Source organism: Camarhynchus parvulus, unplaced genomic scaffold (genome assembly GCF_901933205.1).
Source record: "Camarhynchus parvulus unplaced genomic scaffold, STF_HiC, whole genome shotgun sequence".
In the NCBI taxonomy this organism is placed as follows: Eukaryota; Metazoa; Chordata; class Aves; order Passeriformes; family Thraupidae; genus Camarhynchus; species Camarhynchus parvulus.
In genome coordinates this window covers 43,599-62,398 of record NW_022148622.1, presented here as the reverse complement: position 1 = coordinate 62,398, position 18,800 = coordinate 43,599, and the positions used below count along the sequence as shown (strand labels likewise).

Genomic DNA, 18,800 nt, shown 5'->3' with positions numbered 1-18,800 from the left:
CCTCGGTGGCAGCTGGGTGACCCCCACACTGAGCATCCTGGGAGCTCTGGGGGCCGAAAGTACTTAGGAGTCCAACGCTGCTAAGGTGTGCGGCCGAGGGGTTGCTTGGCGCTGCCAAGCGGGCGCGCTCTTCGGCGGAGAGAGAGGCCCCTGTCCCCTGAGCGTGCGGGTGGGGACAATCACGGAGATGGCAGGCGTGAGACTGGGGACATTGGGGACATGGGGACATTGGGGGCATTGGGGGCATTGGGGGACATTGGAGGAATTGGGGACATTGGGGACATTGGGGACATTGGGGACATCACTGGGGACATTGGGGGGATTGGGGACATTGGGGACATTGGGGACGCTGGGGACATTGGGACAGTGAGCGGCTTGTCCCCTGAGCATGGTGGGGACAATCACTGGGGATGGCAGGGGGTGAGACTGGGGACACTGGGGACATCATTGGGGGCGTTGGGTCATTGGGGAATTGGGGACATTGGGGAATTGGGGACATTGGGGACATTGGGGACATTGGGGACACTTGGGGGATTGGGGACATTGGTGGTTTTTGGATGTTTTTGGGGTTATTTTGTTGTGGTTTCGGGCTCATTTTGGGGTGTTTTGGGGTTGATTTTGCGGCATCGCCTTGGTCGGTGTTTTTGGGCTGCTTCGGGCTGGTTTTTGGGCTGTTTTGGGGTTGATTTTGGGGTGTGTATTTGGGGTTGATTTTGGGATGGTTTTGGTGCTGATTTTTTGGGTTATTCTTGTGGGTGTTTTTGGGGTTGCTTCTATTGTGGTTTTGGGCTCATTCTTTTTGGGGTGCATTTGGGGTCGTGATTTTGGGTTGTATTTGGGGTTGATTTTGGGATGGTTTTGGGGCTGATTTGGGATGGCTCTTTGGGAAGGCTGATTTTTGGGTTAATTCCCTTGTGGGTGTTTTGGGGTTATTTTGTTGTGGCTCTCGGCTCATTTTTGGGGTAGTTTTGGGGCTAAGGATTCTTGTTTATACTCTTAGCTCTGTGTTTTTGGAGCTGTTTTGTCCATTCTTGGGGGTGTTTTGGGGTTGATTTTGGGGTGGTTTTGGGGCTGACTTTGGGGTACTTCCCTTGCTGGCGCTAGGGGGGTTTTGGGGGGTACTCTTGGGGTGATTGGGGGGCTGATTTCATATACCTTGGCTCTGGGGTGCTTTTTGTTATATTGGGGCCGATTTCCCTGGGGGTGTTTGGGGGGTTTTGATTTTTGTGGATAATTTTGGTCTGTGTTTTGGGTGAATTTTTGGGACTGGGGTGTTGATTTTGGTTATTTTGGGGAGCTCCTGACCCTATATCTCTGTGATAATTTTAGCGTGATTTTGGGTTAATTTTGTCATATTTTGGGTTAATTTTGGGATATTTTGGGTGAATTTTGGGTATTTTGTAGGTATTTTGGGTTTTGGGTACCCCAATATCTTTTGGGTTAATTTTGTCATATTTTGGGTTAATTTTGGGATATTTTGGGTGAATTTTGGGGTATTTTGAGGGGCTCCTGACCCCATATCTCTGTGATAATTTTAGTGTGATTTTGGGTTAATTTTGGGATATTTTGGGTTAATTTTGGGGTATTTTGGGAAGCTCCTGACCCCATATCTCTGTGATAATTCTAGTGTGATTTTGGGTTAATTTTGGGATATTTTGGGTTAATTTTGGGATATTTTGGGTTAATTTTTGGGTATTTTCGGGTCTCCTGACCCTATATCTCTGTGATAATTTTAGCGTGATTTTGGGTTAATTTTGGGATATTTTGGGTTAATTTTGGGATATTTTAGGTTAATTTTGGGATATTTTGGGGTGATTTTCGGGTATTTTGGGGGGGTCCTGACCCCATATCTCTGTGATGATTCTAGCGTGATTTTGGGTTAATTTTGGGATATTTTGGGATATTTTTGGGTTATTTTTGGGGGGCTCCTGACCCCATATCTTTCTGATAATTTTAGTGTGATTTTGGGTTAATTTTGGGATATTTTGGGTTAATTTTGGGGTATTTTGCGGGGGTCCTGACCTCATATGTCTGTGATAATTCTAGTGTGATTTTGGGTGAATTTTGGGATATTTTGGGTTAACTTTGGGATATTTTGGGGTGATTTTTGGGTATTTTGGGAAGCTCCTGACCCCATATCTCTGTGATAATTTTAGTGTGATTTTGGGTTAATTTTTGGATATTTTGGGTTAATTCTGGGGTATTTTCCGGGGGTCCTGACCCCATATCTTTTTGATAATTCAAGCGTGATTTTGGGGGAATTTTGGGATATTTTGGGTTAATTTTGGGATATTTTGGGAAGCTCCTGACCCCATATGTCTGTGATAATTCTACTGTGATTTTGGGTTAATTTTGGGATATTTTGGGTTAATTTTTGGTTATTTTGGGGGGGTCCTGGCCCCATATCTCTGTGATAATTCTAGTGTGATTTTGGGTTAATTTTGGGATATTTTGGGTTAATTTTGGGTTATTTTGGGGGGGTCCTGACCCCATATCTCTGTGATAATTCTGCTGTGATTTTGGGTTAATTTTGCGATATTTTGGGTTAATTTTGGGATATTTTGGGTTAATTTCGGGGTATTTTGGGGGGCCTGACCCCATATCTCTCTGATAATTTTAGTGTGATTTTGGGTTAATTTTTGGGTATTTTGGGTTAATTTTGGGGTATTTTGCAGGGCTCCTGACCCCATATCTCTGTGATAATTCAAGCGTGATTTTGGGGTAATTTTGGGATATTTTGGGTAGCTCCTTTTTGTGTTAGTGTAATTTTGGGTGAATTTTGGGATATTTTGGGTTATTTTTGGGTTATTTTGGGGGGATCTTGGGTTATATTTCTGTGATAATTTTACGTGATTTTGGGTTAATTTTTGCTATTTTGGGTATTTTTTGTATTTCGGTTTTGGGGGTTCCTACCCCATATCTCTTGATAATTTTAGTGTGATTTTGAGTTAATTTTTGGGTATTTTGGGTATTTTGGGTTTCCGGGTCCCCATATCTTTTTGATAATTCAAGCGTGATTTTGGGGTAATTTTGGGATATTTTGGGTTAATTTTGGGATATTTTGGGAAGCTCCTGACCCCATATGTCTGTGATAATTCTAGCGAGATTTTGGGTTAATTTTGCGATATTTTGGGTGAATTTTGGGAGATTTTGGGTTAATTTTTGGGTATTTTCGGGGCTCCTGACCCTATATCTCTGTGATAATTTTAGCGTGATTTTGGGTTAATTTTGGGATATTTTGGGTTAATTTTGGGATATTTTGGGTTAATTTTGGGGTATTTTCGGGTTTTATTTTGGGGGTCCTGACCCCATATCTCTGTGATAATTCTAGCGTGATTTTGGGTTAATTTTGGGATATTTTGGGATATTTTGGGTATTTTTGGGGCTGACCCCATATCTTTTGATAATTCTTAGTGTGATTTTGGCCTAATTTTGGGATATTTTGGGTTAATTTTGGGTATTTTAGGGGTCCTTGACCTATATCTCTGTGATAATTCTAGCGTGATTTTGGGTTAATTTTGGGGATATTTTGGGTTAATTTTGGGATATTTTGGGGTGATTTTTGGGTATTTTGGGAAGCTCCTGACCCCATATCTCTGTGATAATTCTAGCGTGATTTTGGGTTAATTTTTGGATATTTTGGGTGAATTTTGGGATATTTTGGGTTAATTTTGGGATATTTTGGGAAGCTCCTGACCCCATATGTCTGTGATAATTCTAGTGTGATTTTGGGTTAATTTTGGGATATTTTGGGTTAATTTTGGGTATTTTGGGGCTCCTGACCCCATATCTCTGTATAATTCTACTGTATTTTTTCGATTTTTGGATTTTGGGTGAGTTTTTGGGATATTTTGGGTTAATGTATTTTGGGGGCTCCCCCCTGCCCCATAATTTTTATTTTTTTGGGTTTGGGATATTTTGGTTTTTTGGCTGGGGGCCTTCCCAGTTTTTTCGGTCCGTTTGCGGGGTTGGGCTTTAAATTCGTGGGTGCGCCAGGCCCCGCCCCCAGCCCCGCCCCCTCCCGCAGGCCCCGCCCCCTCCGCCCAGCCCCGCCCCCCCCCGCGGGTGCGCCCCCCCACCTCCCCCCCCCGAGCCCCCCCCCCCCGGACCCCCGATGCCGGAGCCGGGGGGCGGGGGGAAGAGGGGGGTGAGAGAAAATCCCCAAAACGGCCCCAAAATCCCCCAAAATGGCCCCAAAAATTCCTCAAAATTGGCCCCAAAATCCCCCCAAAAAACCCCAAAAATTGCAAAAATGATCCCCAAAATGGCCCCAAAAATCCCCCGAAATGGCCCCAAATCCCCCAAGAAATTCCTCAGAACAGCTCCAAAAATTCCCTAAAAAGGCCTCAAAAAGGGCCCCAAAATTCCCAAAATGGCCCCAAAATGGCCCCAAAAAATCCTCAAAAATCCCCCAAATGGCCCGAAGAAATCCTCAAAAATGCCCCCAAAATGGCCTCAAAAAATTCTCCAAAATGGCCTAAAAATGGTCCCCAAAATCCCCAGAATGGCCCCAAAAAATGCCTCAGAATGGCCCCAAAATGGCCCCAAAAAAACTGCCAGAACGGCCCCAGAAAATCCTCCAAAATGGCCCCAAAATGGCCCCAAAAATTCCCAAAATGGCCCCAAAAAATGCCTCAGAAATTCTGAAAAAAGATCCCCAAAATGGCCCCAAAAATCCTCAAAAAATCCCCCAGAATGGCCCCAAAAAAATTCTCCAAAATGGCCCCAAAAATTCCCCAAACTTTCCCCCAAAATTTCTCCCCAAATTCCCCAAAATTTCTCCTACACTTCTTCCAAATTTCCCAAAAATTTCCCCTCCCCCACCCCCAAATATCTCAAATTCTTCCCCAAAATTCTCAAAATTTCCACCAAAATTTTGCAGTACCAGTAAGTATTTTGGGATCAAAGTGTTTTATGGGGTTTTTGGGGTTTAGGGAGTGATTTAAGTGGAATTTGGGGGATTTCAGTGAAAATTGTGATTTTGGAGCCAATTTTGGGTGGAATTTGGGATGAAATTTGGGAAATGCCTTTTGGGGAGTTTTGGGTGGAATTTGGGGATTTTTGGGATCAAGATTTGAGGCTGGAAATTAGAGACTGGGGTGAATTTGGGGATTTAGGAAGATTTGGGGGATTTTTGAGGGAATTTTGGGTGGATTTGGGGTGATTTTAGGAGGATTTTTTAGGGGTTTGGGGAAAATTTGGGATTTTGGGATTTTTAGGAAAAAATTTGGGAAAGATTTTTGGGGATTTGGGGTGAAAGTGAGGCGTTTTTGGGGGTTTGGAGGATTTGGGATGAAATCCGGGGATTTTCCAGGAAAATTCTGGGATTGTAGGTCCAATTTTGAGTGGAACTGGGATGAAAACTGGGGTTTTGGGAAGTGAATAGGGATTTTTAGGGAATTTTGGAACAATTTGAGGAAATCCCGAAACATTTTGGAGTGAACGTGGGGATTTGGGACTTTAGAGTAAGTGGAGGAAAATTACTGCGGACTTTAGGGGATTGGTGGATTTTTGGGTGGATTTGGGATGAGATTTGGGGGATTTGTGGGAAAGTTTGAGATTTTGGGAGGAACCCAAGGAAGCCCGGTCTGGGGCAAATTTGGGATTTTGGGACACCCAATTTTGGGAACCCTGGGTAGGGGTTTTAGGGGATTTCTGCGTGGACCCAGGGATGAGAACAATGGGACCCGATTTTGGGGTGAAGTCCTGGGGGATTTCGGGGAATCCAGCACTTGGGATTTTAGGTGGGTGAAGTAGGTGAGGATTTGGGGGCGGTAGTGAATTTTGGGATTTTTTGGGTGCATCCCGGGGTGGATCGTGAATCCCAAAGTGCGTGGATTTTTGGAGACTCGGATGGGGAATTTGGGACGAACCTGGGGAAGATTAGAACTTTCAAGGGAGGTAGGTGGGGTAGGGATTTTGGGTCTTGGGTGCCCAGTTGGGGTTTGAGGAAATTTGGAGTGAAATTTGGGTGGAATTTGGGATGAAATCTGGGGAGATTGTGCCGGGGTACTTGTGGGTGGAATCGTGATTTTTTGGGGATTTGGGATGGAATTTGGGATTTTTGAGGAATTTTGAGTGAAATTGGGGATTTTGGGGAAAATTTGGGATTTTGAGGGAATTTTCGGGTGGAATTGGGATGAAGGTGGGGATTTTGGGGTGGATTTTGGGGGCCCATTTTTTGGTGGGATTGGGGGATTTTATGGGGGAAAATGTGGGATTTTGGGAGCCAATTTTGTGTGGAATTTGGATGGAGCCCATTGGCGGGGATTTTGGGGAATTTTGGGTGGAATCTCCGTGGGATTTAGGGAAAATTTGGGATTTTGGGTGGAATTGGGGATTTTGGGGGATTTCGGGGTGGATTTTGGGTGAAATTTTAACTCGGATCAATTTGGGATTTCTTGGGGTGAATTTGGGATGGATTCAGGGGAAGATTTTGTGATTTTAGGGGATTTGGGGAATTTTTGGGTGGATTTGGGGATTTGGGTGGAATTCTGGGGATTTAGGGCCCATTTGGAGAGGAAATTGTGGTACCAGATTTTAGGTGGGAATTTGGGGATGAAACCCTTGGGAAGAATTTTGCGGGAGTTTTGGGTGGAATTGGGGATTTTTGGGACGATTTGAGGGAATTCTTTTGGAGGATTTGAAAGTTGGAATTTGGGGGTTCGGGAAGATTTGGGGATTTTTAGCGGGGAATTCTTGGGTGGATTTTGGGGGCGTTTTGCGGAGGATTTTAGGACGAGTGGGGACTGGGATTTTGGGATTTTAGGAAAAATTTGGGAGATCTTGCAGGGGATTTGGGGGGGAAATCGAGGGTTTTGGGGGTTTAGGAAGGATTTGGGAATCAAACCGGAGACTTTGGGAGTTTGGGATTTTGGGCCAATTTCAAGGATACGGGTGGATGAAACCCAGGGATTTTTAGGGGGTGACTTTTGGGGATTCCTTAAAGTGGGATTGGGAGCATTTGTAAAGGGGCACTTTAGCAAATCCCGGGCCGACCTCGGAAGGTGAATAAGTTAGAATTTGGGGATTTTGGGGAATTAAGAACCCTGGGGTGACCTGTGGGACCCGATTCTAAGGAAAATTTGGGATTTTGGGTGGGTGAGGTTGGGGGATTTTGGGGTGGATTTTGGGTGGAATTTTGGGACAATTTGGGGATTTTTGGGGGATTTGGGATGATTTGGGAAAATTTTGGGGGATTTTAGGGGTTCAAAATTTTTGCGTTGAATTCGGGGATTTTGGGGTGGAATTCTGGGGATTTAGGGAATTTGGGGGAAAGTTGGGTGCAAATTTGCCGGATTTTGGGTGGAATTTGGGATGAAATTTGGGGAAGATTTGTGGGAGTTTTGGGTGGAATTAGGGGATTTTTTGGGACCAGTTGAGGGAATTTTGGGGAGTTGGGATTGGGTGGGGCAGGATTTAGGGAAGATTGGGGATTTTTGAGGGAATTTGGGTGAAGGCCAGGGTGATTTTAGGAGATTTTAGTGATTTGGAGAAATTTCCCAGGGATTTTGGGATTTCAGGAAAAATTTGGGGAGATTTTGGGGATTTGGGGTGGAAATTGAGGGGTTTTGGGGTTTAGGGAGGATTGGGTGGGTGAATTTGGGAACATGGGGTTTTGGAAAACCATGGCGATTGGGCCCTCCAGGATGGGGGTAGGGAATTTTGGGATGAAATTTGGGGATTTTTGGGTTGGGGACGATTTGGGAAAGTTGGGATGGACCCAATTTTGAGTGGAATTTGGGATGGAATTTTGGGGGAGTTAGGGAAAATTTTGGGATTTTTGGGTGGAATTTGGGGGTAAGTGGGATTTTGGGTGGAATTTGGGGATTTTGGGGGATTTTTGGGGTGGGATTTTCGATGGAATTCCCTAATCAATTTGGGGGAGTTTGTGGGAATTCTGGGGGACTGATTGAAAACATTTTTGGGGGTGTTGGACCCAGGATTTGGGGAATTTTAAGTGAACCGTGGACCCAATTTTGGGTGGAATTCTGGGGATTCCGGGAATTCTGGGGCAATTTGGGGCACGTTGCGGATTTTGGGTGGAATCTGGGATCTGGAAATTTGGGAACATTTCTGGGGGAGTTTAAGTGAACTCCGGGGATTTTTGGGACCACTTATGAGAATTCATGAAGATTTGGGAACTGGGGTGCAGGATTTAGGGAAGATTTGGGGATTTTTGAGGGAATTTTGGGTGGATTTTGGGGTGATTTTAGGGAGGATTTTTAGGGATTGGGGGAAAATTTTGGGATTTTGGGGGATTTTAGGAAAAATTGGGGGGAAGATTTTTGGGGATTTGGGGTGGAAGTGAGGGGTTTTGGGGTTTAGGGGAGGATTTGGGTGGAGTTTGGGGATTTTGGGAAAATTTGGGATTTTGGAGCCAATTTTGGGGTGGGATTTGGGATGAATTTGGGGGATTTTGGGGTGAATTTTTGGGGATTTTTGGGTGGGATTTGGGGATTTTGGGACAAATTTGGGATTTTGGAGCAAGGCGGGCTTTCCCTTTGGGTGGAATTTGGGATGGAATGGGGGATTTTGGGGAATTGGGATTTTTGGGTGGGATTTGGGGATGAAATTCCGAGGATTTGGTGGTTTGGGATTTTGGGTGGAATTTGGGATTTTTGTGGGAGATTTTGGGTGGAATTAGGGGATTTGGGGGGGAATTTTGGGTGGGGAGGGATTTTGGGGGTGGATTTTGGGGGATTTTTAGGGGAAAATTTGGGGATTTTTGGGGAGGATTTTTGAGAGAATTTGGGGAAATTTGGAGATTTTGGGTGGAATTTGGGGATTTTGGGGGATTTTTTGGGGTGGATTTTGGGGGATTTTTGGGACAATTTGGGGAATTTTGGGGGATTTTGGGGTGGATTGGGGAATATTTTGGGGATTTTGGGGATGAAATTTGGGGGGATTTTAGGGAAAAAGTTGGGGAGATTTTTTGGGGGTTTGGGGTGGAAATTGAGGGGTTTTTGGGGGTTTAGGGGAAAGGGATTTGGGGGTGGAATTTGGATTTGGGGGAAATTTCGGGATTTCAAAGGAGCGCAATTTTGGGTGGAATTTGGGGTGAAATTTGGGGTTTTGGGGGTGGATTTTGGGGATTTTTGGGTGGGATTGGGATTTTTGGGAAAATTTAGGAATTTGGAGCCAATTTTGGGTGGAATTTGGGGTGAAATTTGGGGGATTTTGGGGGAATTTTGGGTGGAATTCTGGGGGATTTAGGGAAAATTTGGGATTTTGGGTGGAATTTGGGGATTTTTGGGGGATTTTTGGGGTGGATTTTGGGTGGAATTTTGGGACAATTTGGGGATTTTTGGGGAATTTGGGATGGATTTGGGAAGATTTTGGGGGATTTTAGGGGGATGTGGGAGAATTTTGGGTGGAATTTGGGGATTTTGGGTGGAATTCTGGGGGATTTAGGGGATTTTGGGGAGAAATTTGGGGAAAATTTGGGATTTTGGGTGGAATTCGGGATGAAATCTGGGAAGATTTTGGGGATTTTTGGGTGGAATTTGGGGATTTTTTGGGACGGTTTGAGGGAATTTTGGAGGATTTGGGGTGGAATTTGGGGGATTTAGGGAAGATTTGGGGATTTTTGAGGGAATTTTGGGTGGATTTTGGGGTGATTTTAGGAGGATTTTAGGGGATTTGGGGAAAATTTGGGATTTTGGGGGATTTTAGGAAAAAATTTGGGGAGATTTTTGGGGATTTGGGGTGGAAATTGAGGGGTTTTTTTGGGGGTTTAGGGAGGATTTGGGGTGGAATTTGGGGGATTTGGGGAAAAATTGGGATTTTGGGGCCAATTTTGGGTGGAATTTGGGATGAATTTGGGGATTTTGGGGTGGATTTTGGGGGATTTTTGGGTGGGATTGGGGGGATTTTGGGAAAATTTGGGATTTTGGAGCCAATTTTGGGTGGAATTTGGGGTGGAATTTGGGGGATTTTGGGGAATTTGGGGTGGAATTTGGGGGATTTAGGGAAAATTTGGGATTTTGGGTGGAATTTGGGGATTTTTGGGGGATTTTGGGGGTGGATTTTGGGTGGAATTCGTGGGGACAATTTGGGGGGATTTTTGGGGGAATTTCGGGATGGATTCGGAAGATTTTGGGGATTTTAGGGGGATTTGGGGGAATTTTGGGTGGAATTTGGGGATTTTGGGTGGAATTCTGGGGGATTTAGGGGAATTTGGGGGGAAATTTGGGGAAAATTTGGGATTTTGGGTGGAATTTGGGATGAAATTTGGGAAGATTTTGGGGGAGTTTTGGGTGTGAATTTGGGGGATTTTTGGGGGATTTGGGATGGAATGTTGGAAGATTTTGGGGGATTTTGAGTGAAATTTGGTATTTTTGAGGGATTTTTGAGGGGATTTTGGGGTTCCTGGGGGGATTTTGGGGGGAATTTGGGATTTTTTGGGGGATTTTGGGATTTTCGAGCTCTCTGGATGGGATTCTTTTAAATTTTGGGATTTTTGGGGTCTCTGCTCAGGATATTTCGGGGATTTTGGGATTTCTGATATTTCTGGTTGGGATTTTTTGGGATTTTGGGATTTTTGAGGTTTCTGGTTGGGATTTTTTGGGATTTTGGGTTTTTTGAGGTTTCTGATTGGGGATTTTGGGATTTTGGGATTTTTGAGGTTTCTAGTTGGGGATTTTCGTATTTTTAATGGGATTTTTGTCATTTTTGGACGGGATTTTTTCGGGATTTTTGTCGTTTTTGGACGGGATTTTTAATGGGATTTTTTGTCGTTTTTGGACGGGATTTTTGGGGATTTTTCTCGTTTTTGGATGGGATTTTTTTGGGGATTTTTGTCGTTTTTGGACGGGATTTTTTTTGGGGAATTTTGGGTGCCACCCCCGGTGTCCCCACGGCGTCCCCGCAGGTGCAGGGGGACAACGAGGCCGAACGGGATTTGGGCATTTTGGGGTTCCTGGGGCGATTTTTGGGGGGAATTTGGGATTTTTTGGGGGGAATTTGGGATTTTTCTGGTCTCTGGTCGGGTTTTTTTGGGATTTTGGGATTTTCGAGGTCTCTGGATGGGATTCTTTTAAATTTTGGGATTTTTTGGGGTCTCTGCTCGGGATATTTTGGGGATTTTGGGATTTCTGATATTTCTGGTTGGGATTTTTTGGGATTTTGGGATTTGTGAGGTTTCTGGTTGGGATTTTTTGGGATTTTGGGTTTTTTGAGGTTTCTGATTGGGGATTTTGGGATTTTGGGATTTTTGAGGTTTCTAGTTGGGGATTTTCGTATTTTTAATGGGATTTTTGTCGTTTTTGGACGGAATTTTTTTGGGGATTTTTTGTCGTTTTTGGACGGGATGTTTTTTTTTTGGTTTTTTTGTCGTTTTTTGGACGGGATTTTGGGGGATTTTTGTCGTTTTTTTGGACGGATTTTTTTGGGGATTTTTGTCGTTTTTGGACGGATTTTTTTGGGGATTTTTGTCGTTTTTGGACGGGATTTTTTGGGGATTTTTGTCGTTTTTGGCCGGGATTTTTTGGGGATTTTTGTCGTTTTTGGACGGGATTTTTGGGGATTTTTGTCGCCGTTTGGACGGGATTTTTTGGCGCATTTTTGTCGCTTTTTGGATGGGATTTTTGGGATTTTTGTCGTTTTTTGGACGGGATTTTTAATGGGATTTTTTGTCCTTTTTGGACGGGATTTTTGGGGATTTTTGTCGTTTTTGGATGGGATTTTTTTGGGGATTTTTGTCGTTTTTGGATGGGATTTTTTGGGATTTTTGTCGTTTTTGGACGGGATTTTTAATGGGATTTTTTGTCATTTTTGGACGGGATTTTTGGGGATTTTTGTCGTTTTTGGACGGAATTTTTTTGGAATTTTTGTCGTTTTTGGACGGATTTTTGGGGATTTTTTGTCGTTTTGGACGGGATTTTTGGGGATTTTTGTCGTTTTGGACGGATTTTTGGGGATTTTTATCGTTTTGGACGGATTTTTGGGGGATTTTTGTCGCTTTTGGACGGATTTTTTGGGGATTTTTGTCATTTTGGATGGGATTTTTGGAATTTTTGTCGTTTTTGGATGGGATTTTTTTGAATTTTTGTCGTTTTTGGATGGGATTTTTTGGGGATTTTTGTCGTTTTTGGACGGGATTTTTTGGGGATTTTTGTCGTTTTTGGACGGGATTTTTTGGGGATTTTTGTCGTTTTTGGACGGGGATTTTTTGGGGATTTTTGTCGTTTTTGGACGGATTTTTTTGGGGATTTTTGTCGTTTTTGGACGGGATTTTTTTTGGGGATTTTTTGTCGTTTTTGGACGGGATTTTTTTGGGGATTTTTGTCATTTTTGGATGGGATTTTTTTGGAATTTTTGTCGTTTTTGGATGGGATTTTTTTTGAATTTTTGTCGTTTTTGGATGGGATTTTTTTGGGGATTTTTGTCGTTTTTGGACGGGATTTTTTGGGGATTTTTGTCGTTTTTGGACGGATTTTTTTGGGGATTTTTGTCGTTTTTGGACGGAATTTTTTGGGGATTTTTGTCGTTTTTGGACGGGATTTTTTTGGGGATTTTTGTCGTTTTTGGATGGGATTTTTAATGGGATTTTTTGTCGTTTTGGACGGGATTTTTTGGGGATTTTTGTCGTTTTTGGATGGGATTTTTTGGGGTTTTTTGTCGTTTTTGGACGGGATTTTTGGGGATTTTTGTCGTTTTTGGACGGGATTTTTAATGGGATTTTTTGTCGTTTTTGGACGGGATTTTTAATGGGATTTTTTGTCGTTTTGGACGGGATTTTTGGGGATTTTTTGTCGTTTTTGGACGGATTTTTTGGGGATTTTTGTCATTTTTGGATGGGATTTTTTGGAATTTTTGTCGCTTTTGGATGGGATTTTTTTGAATTTTGTCGTTTTTGGATGGGATTTTTGGGGATTTTTGTCGTTTTTGGACGGATTTTTGGGGATTTTTGTCGTTTTTTTGGACGGGATTTTTTGGGGGATTTTTTGTCGTTTTGGACGGATTTTTTGGGGGGATTTTTGTCGTTTTTGGACGGGATTTTTTTGGGGATTTTTGTCGCTTTTTGGATGGGATTTTTAATGGGATTTTTTGTCGCTTTTGGACGGATTTTTGGGGGATTTTTGTCGCTTTTGGATGGGATTTTTGGGGATTTTTGTCGTTTTTGGATGGGATTTTTTTGGGGATTTTTGTCGTTTTTGGACGGGATTTTTGGGGATTTTTGTCGTTTTTGGACGGGATTTTTAATGGGATTTTTTGTCGTTTTTGGACGGGATTTTTAATGGGATTTTTTGTCGTTTTTGGACGGGATTTTTTGGGGATTTTTGTCGTTTTTGGACGGGATTTTTGGGGATTTTTGTCGTTTTTGGACGGGATTTTTTTTTGGGGGGAATTTTGGGTGCCACCCCCGGTGTCCCCACGGCGTCCCTGCAGGTGCAGGGGGACAACGAGGCCGAGCGGGATTTGGGCATTTTGGGGTTCCTGGGGGGGTTTTTGGGGGGATTTGGGATTTTTTGGGGGGAATTTGGGATTTTTTGGGGGGAATTTGGGATTTTTCTGGCCTCTGGTCGGGATTTTTTGGGGATTTTGGGATTTTCGAGGTCTCTGGATGGGATTTTTTTAACTTTTGGGATTTTTTGGGGTCTCTGCTCAGGATATTTCGGGGATTTTGGGATTTCTGATATTTCTGGTTGGGATTTTTTGGGATTTTGGGATTTCTGAGGTTTCTAGTTGGAATTTTTTTGGGGATTTTGGGATTTTTGAGATTTCTGGTTGGGATTTTTTGGGATTTTGGGATTTCTGATATTTCTGGTTGGGATTTTTTGGGATTTTGGGATTTTTGAGGTTTCTGGTTGGGATTTTTTTGGGATTTTGGGTTTTTTGAGGTTTCTGATTGGGGATTTTGGGATTTTGGGATTTTTGAGGTTTCTAGTTGGGGATTTTCGTGTTTTTAATGGGATTTTTGTCGTTTTTGGATGGGATTTTTTTGGGGATTTTTTCGTTTTTGGACAGGATTTTTTGGGGATTTTTGTCGTTTTTGGATGGGATTTTTTGGGGATTTTTGTCGTTTTTGGATGGGATTTTTAATGGGATTTTTTGTCGCTTTTGGACGGATTTTTGGGGATTTTTGTCGTTTTGGATGGGATTTTTGGGGATTTTTTGTCGCTTTTTGGATGGGATTTTTTGGGGAATTTTTGTCGTTTTGGACGGATTTTTAATGGGATTTTTGTCGTTTTTGGATGGGATTTTTTGGGGATTTTTTGTCGTTTTGGATGGGATTTTTGGGGATTTTTGTCGTTTTGGACGGATTTTTGGGGATTTTTGTCGCTTTTGGACGGATTTTTGGGAATTTTGGTGCCACCCCTGGTGTCCCCATGACGTCCCCTATGCAGGCGCAGGGACAACGGGGTTGAAGCGGGATTTGGGGGCCGGCGCAGCGGGGACCCCGTGATGGAGCAGAAGCTGAACCGTCCCGCGGGGCTGCGTAGAGTGGGGCCCGGAACCCCGTGGAGCTCCATCCACGCACCAGAAGGCAACGGTGAGAGAGAGGGACAGCAATGGGGACACTGGGGACATTGGGGACATTGGGGACATTGGGGACAATGGGGACACTGGGGGCATTGGGGGATTGGGGACATTGGGGCCATTGGGGACATTGGGGGGATTGGGGACATTGGGGACATTGGGGTATTGGGGACATTGGGGACATTGGGGACATTGGGGAAAATATTGGGGACATTGGGGACATTGGGGACATTGGGGACATTGGGGGATTGGGGACATTGGGGGGATTGGGGACATTGAATATTGGGGACATTGTAGACATTGGGGGGTTTGGGACATTGGGGGTGGCATTGGGATTGGGGACACAGGGGACATTGGGGACATTGTGACACAAAGGTACAGTGGGGACATTGGGGACATTGGGGACATTGGGACATTGGGGAAACCCCGTGAGCTCCATCCATGATCAGGGGGGCAGGAGGGAACGGTGGGTACATTGGGGGTGGGGGATTGGGGGTATTGGGACATTGGGGACACCATGGGACAAGTCCGTGGTGCCAAGCTGATGTCCCCAGTGCCGTCCCCACTGATGTCCCCAAAGTCCTCAGTAACGTCCCATGTCCCCTGATGTCACCAAAGATCTTCTCCATGTCCCCAGTGATGTCCCCTAATGTCCCCAATGTCCCCAATGTCCCCTAATGACCCCAATGTCCCCCCAATGTCCCTCAATGTCCCCTCTGATGTCCCCCCGATGTCCCCCAATGTCCCCAAAGTCCCTAACCCCCAATGTCCCCAATCCCCCCAATGTCCCCAATGTCCCCCAATGTCCCCCAACCCCCAATGTCCCCAATGTCCCCAATGTCCCCTAATGTCCCCAGTGTCCCCAATCCCCCAATGTCCCCAATGTCCCCAACGCCCCAATGTCCCCAATGTCCCTAGTCCCCAATGTCCCCAATGTCCCCAATGTCCCCCAATGTCCCCAATCCCCCATGTCCCCACCGCCCCCAATGTCCCCCAATGTCCCCAACGCCCCCAATGTCCCCACGTCCCCTAATGCCCCCCAATGTCCCAAATGTCCCCAATGTCCCCAAGTCCCCAGTGTCCCCAATGTCCCAAATGTCCCCAAATTTTTTGTCCCCAATGCCCCCAATGTCCCCAATCCCCATGTCCCCAAGTGTCCCCAATGCCCCCAATCCCCCCAATGTCCCCAATGTCCCCAATCCCCTAGTGTCCCTAATGTCCCCGATGTCTCCTGTGTCCCCTCTGATGTCCCCCATGTCCCCAGGCAATGTCCTGAAGGAGATCTCGGGCCGTCACCGCCATCACGCCAGCCGCCTCCAGGTCAGTGTCACCGCCCGGGTCACCCGATGTCCCCAAAATGTCACCCCATGTCACCTCCAGTGTCACCCCCAATGTCCCACAATGTCACCCCCAATGTCCCCATGTCCCCATGTCACCCCAATCCCGAACCAATGTCCCCAATGTCACTGATGTCCGCCTCAGTCTCCCCCCAATGTCCCCACGCCCCTCAAGTCACCAATGTTCCCACTGTCCCCAGTGTCCCCCCAGTGTCACCAATGTCACCAGTGTCCCCAATGTCCCCAACCCCCAATGTCCCTGATGTCCCCCAATGTCACCAATATTCTCAATATACCCCAATGCCCCTCAATGTCCCCAATGTCCTCAGTGTCCCCAAATGTCTCCAATGTCCCCAATGTCCCAAATGTCCCCAATGTCTCACAGTGTCCCCAATGTCCCAAACCCTTTAACCCCCCTCCATCCCGTGATATTTGCCATTGTTCCCCAATGACCCCAGTGACACTTTGGTGGCCCTGGTGACACTTTGGTGACCTCGGTGGCAGCTGGGTGACCCCACCCTGAGCATCCTGGAGCTCTGGGTGTCCCTTGTCCCCCTTGTTCTGTGTCCCCAGTGTCCCCAAACCCTTTAACCCCTTCCATCCCGTGGTGTCCACCATTGTTCCCAATGGACTTGGTGACACTTTGGTGACACTTTGGTGGCCTCGGTGGCAGCTGGGTGACCCCACACTGAGCATCCTGGAGCTCTGGGGCGCCGAGTACCAGGAGTCCAACGCGCTGCTGGTGCGGCCGGAGGGCGCTTCTCCACTTGCGTGGGCCTGGCGGAGAGAGAGCTCTGTCCCCTGAGCGTGGTGGGGACAATCACGGGAGATGGCAGGGTGAGACTGGGGACATTGGGGACATGGGGACATTGGGGGCATTGGGGGCATTGGGGACATTGGAGGAATTGGGGACATTGGGGACATTGGGGACATTGTAGGACATCACTGGGGACATTGGGGGGATTGGGGACATTGGGGACATTGGGGACGCTGGGGACATTGGGACAGTGAGCGCTGTCCCCTGAGCATGGTGGGGACAATCACTGGGGATGGCAGGGTGAGACTGGGGACACTGGGGACATCATTGGGGGCGTTGGGGACATTGGGGGAATTGGGGACATTGGGGGAATTGGGGACATTGGGGACATTGGGGACATTGGGGACATTGGGGGGATTGGGGACATTGGTGGATTTTGGATGTTTTTGGGGTTATTTTGTTGTGGTTTCGGGCTCATTTTGGGGTGTTTTGGGGTTGATTTTAGCGATCATTTTGGTCGGTGTTTTTGGGCTGTTTCGGGCTCATTTTGGGCTGTTTTGGGGTTGATTTTGGGGTGTATTTGGGGTTGATTTTGGGATGGTTTTGGTGTTGATTTTTGGGTTAATTTTTGTGGGTGTTTTTTGGGGTTATTTTATTGTGGTTTTGGGCTCATTTTGGGGTGCATTTGGGGTCGATTTTGGGTTGTATTTGGGGTTGATTTTGGGATGGTTTTGGGGTTGATTTTGGGATGGTTTTGGGGTTGATTTTTGGGTTAATTTTTGTGGGTGTTTTTGGGGTTATTTTGTTGTGGTTTCGGGCTCATTTTGGGGTGTTTTGGGGTTGATTTTAGCGATAATTTTAGTCGGTGTTTTTGAGTTGTTTTGGGCTCATTTTGGGGTGTTTTGGGGTTGATTTTGGGGTGGTTTTGGGGTTGATTTTGGGGGTAATTTTTGTTGGCGTTTTTTGGGGTTTTGGGGTAATTTTTGGGGTGATTGGGGTTGATTTTTTCGATAATTTTGGTCGGTGTTTTTGGGGTTATTTTGTTGTGGTTTCGGGGTCATTTTGGGGTGCATTTGGGGTTGATTTTGGGGTGTTTGGGGTTGATTTTTGTGATAATTTTGGTCTGTGTTTTTGGGCTGTTTTGGGCTCATTTTGGGCATGGTTTTGGGGTGATTTGGGGTGCATTTGGGGTCGATTTTGGGGGTGTATTTGGGGGTTGATTTTGGGATGGTTTTGTGTTGATTTTGGGTTAATTTTTTGTGGGTGTTTTTTGGGGGTTATTTTTATATTGTGGTTTTGGGCTCATTTTGGGCTGTTTTGGGGTTGATTTTGGGGTGTTTGGGGGTTGATTTTTGGGTTAATTTTTGTGGGTGTTTTTGGGGTTATTTTGTTGTGGTTTCGGGCTCATTTGGGGGTGTTTTGGGGGTTGAAATTTTACGCGATAATTTTGGTCGGTGTTTTTGGAGTTGTTTTGGGCTCATTTTGGGGTGTTTTTGGGGTTCATTTTGGGGTGGTTTTGGGGTTGATTTTTGGGGTATTTTTTGTTCGTCTTTTGGGGTGTTTTGGGGTAATTTTTGGGGTGTTTGGGGTTGATTTTTGTTAATTTTTTGTGGGTGTTTGGGGATATTTTGTTGTGGTTTCGAGTCATTTTGGGGTGCATTTGGGGTTGATTTTGGGGTGTTTGGGGTTGATTTTTGTGATAATTTTTGGTCTGTGTTTTTGGGCTGTTTTGGGCTCATTTTGGGCATGGTTTTGGGGTTGATTTTGGGTGCATTTGGGGTCGATTTTGGGGTGTATTTGGGGTTGATTTTGGGATGGTTTTGGTGTTGATTTTTGGGTTAATTTTTTGTGGTGTTTTTGGGGTTATTTTTATTGTGGTTTTGGGCTCATTTTGGGCTGTTTTGGGGTTGATTTTGGGGTGTTTGGGGTTGATTTTTGGTTAATTTTCTTGTGGGTGTTTTGGGGTTATTTTGTTGTGGTTTCCGGGCTCATTTTTGGGGTGTTTGGGGTTGATTTTACGTATAATTTTGGTCGGTGTTTTTGGGCTGTTTCGGCTCATTTTGGGGTGTTTTGGGGGTTGATTTTGGGGTGTGGCTTTGGGGTTGATTTTTTGGGTTAATTTTTGTGGGTGTTTTTGGGATATTTAGTTGTGGTTTCGGGCTCATTTGGGGTGTATTTGGGGTTGATTTTGGGGTGTTTTGGGGTTGATTTTAGGGTGTCCC

The 18,800-nt window shown here is 45.2% G+C and overlaps 1 protein-coding gene across 1 annotated transcript in view; it reads left to right on the top strand.

The window, feature by feature from the left end:
• Positions 1-14,409: 14,409 nt before the first annotated feature.
• Positions 14,410-18,800, top strand: part of LOC115916973 (phosphoribosylformylglycinamidine synthase-like) — a gene marked incomplete at its 3' end in the record, with an annotated part of 47,132 nt that continues 42,741 nt past the window's right edge. The window contains 6 exon segments of the mRNA XM_030970710.1: positions 14,410-14,497; positions 14,860-14,933; positions 14,935-14,950; positions 15,749-15,804; positions 16,495-16,617; positions 16,834-16,878. Of these exon segments, the coding sequence (XP_030826570.1) occupies positions 14,410-14,497; positions 14,860-14,933; positions 14,935-14,950; positions 15,749-15,804; positions 16,495-16,617; positions 16,834-16,878 (402 nt within the window).